At 39.1% G+C, this 5,493-nt stretch overlaps 1 protein-coding gene across 1 annotated transcript; it reads right to left on the bottom strand.

The window, feature by feature from the left end:
• Positions 1-791: 791 nt before the first annotated feature.
• On the bottom strand, positions 792-1,745 carry LOC308357131 (olfactory receptor 1A1-like; the record flags this gene model as incomplete). The annotated part of the gene is made up of 1 exon (XM_080826615.1): positions 792-1,745. The coding sequence occupies one exon, from the start codon at positions 1,743-1,745 to the stop codon at positions 792-794; it is 954 nt and encodes a 317-aa protein (XP_080682741.1).
• Positions 1,746-5,493: the final 3,748 nt, after the last annotated feature.

The following is a 5,493-nucleotide window of genomic DNA, read 5'->3' as shown; positions in this document are numbered from 1 at the left end:
GAAACTCAAAGGGTGTAAAAGAACCAGAAAAGAAGCTATTGCACAATTTTGTGTGGCTGTCCATCATTTCTTCATAGTAAGTAGCACATTTTATAGCCCATAATGTCCAGCAGTAAGCAGACAGATATCCTCTTTAGAGTACTAGCTTGACAGAAAATTGGAACTGGCAATTAAAATATTGGTGGTCTGAAATGGGTGGAGATGATGTATGAAGGGCTGGCTTCCCAAGGGTGTGCTCACACTCAACATGAACATGAGAAGGGCTAATGGTGTGTCCCCACTGGTTTTTCTGGTGGATCTGGGGAACAGGGGATGAGGAAGGATGTTCTAGATCTGTACTTATGTAACCTTGCCTTATCTGAATAAAGTGGACTGATAGGGAGGGACTAGTTAGACAGGCATTGCTGCCTACAAGAGGACGAGAATAAACTTAATGCCCCTTCCAAAGATGAAAGTGTTAGGGCAAAGAAGGAGAGAAGGTAGAATAGGTGAGGTTAAGAGAATGAATAAATGAATCACATAATGAGGGAATTCAATATTACATAAAAACCTAGAAAGAGACTCCTAACAAAAAGTGATATTCAAAGATAATATTGACTCTTACTCAATTATACCTGATGTCTGAAAGGGTGAAGATACATATTTCTGACACCACTACTACTCTGGAACCTGACAAGATCATATGGAAGTCTGCAGACTTGAGCGGCCTTGGCCTGGGAGAAAAAGGTGGCTTCTTGGAGGGGGAGGATATTGGGGCTGGATTCCAAGTGCATCCTAACTGGTGACTCCAATTAACTCTTCAATGATCTCACACTGTTTATGAGGAGAGTCTTGCTGAAGAGTTTCCCCAGGGCAGCTTTCATGTCTCGGTTTCTCAGACTATAAATGAAAGGATTTAACATTGGGGTCACTGCGATATACATCACAGTTATCACTGCATCCTTTAGGCTATAACTAGACAGAGGGCGGAAATACATGCCCATGACTGTCCCATAATATAGAGAGACAACTGTGATGTGGGAACCACAGGTAGAGAAGGCTTTGAGCACACCCTTGGTGGATGGAACCCGTAAGACTGTGGAAAAGACTTGGACATAGGAGATGATGATGCATAGTAATGGCACGGAGAAAACACTAACCCCTAGGTACATCATCTTCACATTAAAGTAGGTGTCAGAACATGATAGCTTGAGTAAAGAGGTGATGTCACAATAAAAGTTGGTTACTTCCTTGCTGCCACAGAAGGACAGACGAGCTGTGAGCAGAGTGTGGGAGAGGGCATTGGTATTTCCAACCACCCAAGACCCAACAACTAGGAAGACACATGTCCGTGGGCTCATAATTGTTGTGTAATGAAGTGGGCGGCTGATGGCCACAGCACGATCATACGCCATCACAGCCAGTATGTAGCTATCTGTGTTAGCCATGCCAATCATGAAACACATCTGTGTTAGGCATCCCCTAAAGGAGATGGCCTTGCTGCCCAAGATATGGTTGGCTAGCATTTTAGGGATGGTTACAGAGGAGAAGAGGATGTCAACAAAGGAGAGATTGGCAAGGAAAAAATACATGGGGTTGTGAAGGCGAATGTCAGAGTGAATGGCCAAGATGATGAGCAGGTTTCCAATCAGTGTGATGGGGTAAATGAACAGGAAGAGGATGAAGAAGAAGTCTTCCTGTTGCTGTTGACCACTGACTCCCAGGAGAATGAAACCAAGGGTAAAGGACTCGTTGTCTCCTCTCATCCTCTCATGGATCCTTCAGCAGAAAGAGGAGAGGAATCCAGAATTATTAGTAAAGTTACTGTGTGTAATGGTCTCCCTAAATCACCTCTTTTGACCCCTGCGATTTTTGTGTCTATACTTAGGTGTGCTAAATCCAATAAATTGTGGGGGAATTCCCTGTTTGTCAGTGTACCTAATTTCCATGTGCTAGAAATTTTGTTAAGCTTTTCAGAAAAATTATAAACATGTGAAAAACAGTTTACTTATCCATTTAGTCATATATGATATAGTCTCTGCTCTGTAGCACCTTACAACTTAATGGAGATTGCAGAATCACATACTAGTTTTATTACACATGGAAATGAAAGGACAATGTTCTGGAGTCTTTGAAAAAATCTCTCCAGTGGAAGGAGTGGTTAGTACAAAAATATTGTGAACAATCAGAAATTCTTCCACTGACTAGACTGAGAATGAACCCAGAACTAGGAGGTAACTGGTGTCTGTCTGAACTGGCATGGAAGATTATAAATTTTAAGACTACTGGGCTTAGGTTGTAGCAAAGGAAGAATTGGGTGTTTACTCTCCAATTTTGAAAGTAGACCTTTACTACTTCCTTCAATAGGTTTCATCTTTATTCCAAACTCTTAAATTTGTGATATCATAATATTTTTCTCTTTGATCTTCTCTTCCCATTTTTTATTTCCTCTAATGACTCATCCAATCCAATTTGGCTTCATCCCCTGCTTAGTAGACTCTAGGTCCCTATGTATAGACCAGATGTTTTCTTCTGGAAAGCCATGACCAGTCATCCCACCAACATGTCTGACTGAAACTCATCCTCTGCACATCTTTCTTGAGTAGACAATGGAATACTTGAGAAAGAGAACCCTATCTTTTTTATTTTTAATCTCCCTTATGGAGATTACTTGGAATATTATTTTATGCACCGATACATTTGTATTCAATAGTTTGACTATAACCAGGTTTGTTTCATGGCTTCTCACATGGAGGATGCTACCAGGTATTGTCACTTAGGTTATCCCTCACCTCTACATCTGATCTTGTTGATTCTTCATTTTAAATAATTCATATGTAAGTTTTCTACTTATTGTTTCAGTGCTTTAGCTTTGACCACCCTCAATTTCTACCTGAAATATTGTAGTGCTCCCTAGTTTCTTGACTGAAGAAGGTTCCCTCCTTTCATTCACCTGAATTCTGAGGCATACTAAGTGTGTCAGAGACTACTAGAATGTTACACAAATCCATTTTGTTCTCTTCTTCCTGGAGAATGGGCTAGACTACATACTCTAGCCTCCCTTACACTGAAGTGTGGCATGTGACTGAATTCTAGCCAATCTATATATTTCAGTTCTGCTCTTCCTCCAAATTCTCTGTCTCCTTGGTCCATCTGGATGCAAATGGCCTGGAGGCTAAAGGGGATGGTGGAATCACATGGTGCCATGAGCCTGTGTCTCCAGTACTGTTCATTCAGGAAAGCCACTCACCACCATGCACATCCACTAGTGCCACTATATAATAGATAGAACTTTGTTCTGCTTAAACTGTTACATATTTTACATGTATTTGTTACTGTAGCCCAGACATACTAAGTAATTGACAAAGGTTTTTTTAAAATATTTATTTATTTATTTGAGACAGAGAGAGAGAGAGAGTGAGCATGAGCAGGGGCAGGGAGAAGCAGAAGAAGGGGGAGAAGCAGACTCCCCACTGAGCAGGGAGCCAGACACTGGGCTCAATCCCAGGACCCTAACATCATGACCTGAGCCAAAGACAGATGCTTAACTGATGGAGCTGCCCAGGCACCCCAGTAATTCATTAAGTTTTCTAAAGAGATCTTGACCTCAATAATTTAATCTATCTGTAATTCAGTTAATTACTAATTCTCAGTGTCTCCTATAGTACATACTGAAATTATATGGTAGGTAAGGGGAAGCAGGTAAAACTATCTTCCCCTAAAAATGTTGTTCTTTTTCATCTCTTCACGTAAACAAATTTGATTTTTTCTCTTAAATGCCCTTTACCCTGTGTACACAGAATCTTGTTATTTCAGAGTTGTGGTGGTTCGATAAATGGGGTGGCTCAGAAACTATGGTTATCTGAAATGGTAGAGGAATAGAGCATTACAGAGACTGTGTTGACAATATGCCAGACTTAACTGATATTTATACATCAAATCCCTATTAAAACACATAGACAATCTATACTAGCTATTAAAGGAAAAGAAATATATATATATATATATATATATATATATATATATATATATATAGCCAAATCTAAAAGAAAGAAATGGTATTACAGAGGTAAGGTAAGAAAAAGAACTCAGCAGGAGTTGTGGGTCAGAGCTGATGTTGTGGTACCCCTGGGAGATGTGGCCACTTATCCATATATGGCAGGGAATTTATATTGAGCCTTCAGCATAAACTTGAAATGTGGTCCTATTTGTGAAGAGGACCCTAGAAGAAATTATTGCCATATAAGAATTGGAAGAGAAAGAACAAAATCGAAAGAGTTCACAGAAAATGATTGTCTAAAGAAATCCATGAGAAAAAAAAAAAAAAAGAAAACCATGAGAGACTCCCTATACAAACTACAAAATTTCAGAAAATTTATTTGATGTAAGCCAGTGTTGAAAAGTCAATACTGTTGGTACACTTTAAAAATGCATTGCAAAATATTGTTTTAGAAAGATTCCTATTTTCAATATGAACAGAAAATTTAAGGAATCTTGAAATAATTCTAATAAATGAGGTCCATGATGGGATTCAAAAATTGCAAAACTTTGCTGAAGGAAGCGAAGAATATGTAGACATAAGCAATGTTTATGGAGACTCAATGTTTTAAATATGTCAATTCTGTTCCATTAATTTATGATTTGTTGCAATTCCTGTCAAAACACCACAGATTTCTTTTAACAATGGGCCTTAGTAAAATGACCCAGTCATTCATACAGGAGAACAAAGAGTGAAGAAGACCTGAGACAATTAGAGGAAAAGCATAAGGAGAGAGGACTGCCCTATAGGTATGAAAATTTCTTCCTCTGGTACTTCAAATATAAGTTTATTTTTGAGAGAGAGAGTGAGCAGTAGGGCAGAGGGAGCGAGTCTTCAAGCAGAATCCCCACTGAGTTTAGAGTCTGGCTCAGGGGTCAATTTCACAACCCATGAGAACAAGATCTGACCTGAAACCAAGAGTCAAGCATTTAACTGATTAAGCCACCCAGACATCCCTCCCCTGGTACTTCATATAGTGGATTAGCTCTGGCATAGGGACTGACAAATCTGTGTAACAGACCAGAAAGCCTAGACACAGACTAAGTATTTCTTAGTAATTGGTAGATAACATGGTTGGTTCAGAAGCAGGCAGGAAGTGGTTGGGTTGATTGTTGGTAAGCAGTGCTGGGACAACTGGATGCTATGCATAACAAATAACATGGAAAATGAGTCCTAGAGGATTGATTATAGATAGCAAAATGTCACCAACTTTAGAAGGAATGTATTTATGATATCGGGGTAGGAACTGATTTCTTAGTCCAGCACAAAATGTTCAACATATGATAGAACATGTAAAATTTGACAACCTTAAACTTAAAACATTTGTATGAAACAGACATTATAGAGAACAAAGAAAGATAAGTCATGGACTGGAAGAGGTATATGATACACACACGTCAATAAGGGACCCATGTTAAGAATAAAGAAAATTCCTACACACTAAGAGGAAAAAGAGCAAAAACCCAGTAGGAAGT

The sequence above is a fragment of the Martes martes genome (genome assembly GCF_963455335.1).
Source record: "Martes martes genome assembly, chromosome: 16".
NCBI lineage: Eukaryota > Metazoa > Chordata > Mammalia > Carnivora > Mustelidae > Martes > Martes martes.
Note: the sequence above shows the minus strand (reverse complement) of the source record. Positions and strands in the feature narration are given on the sequence as shown.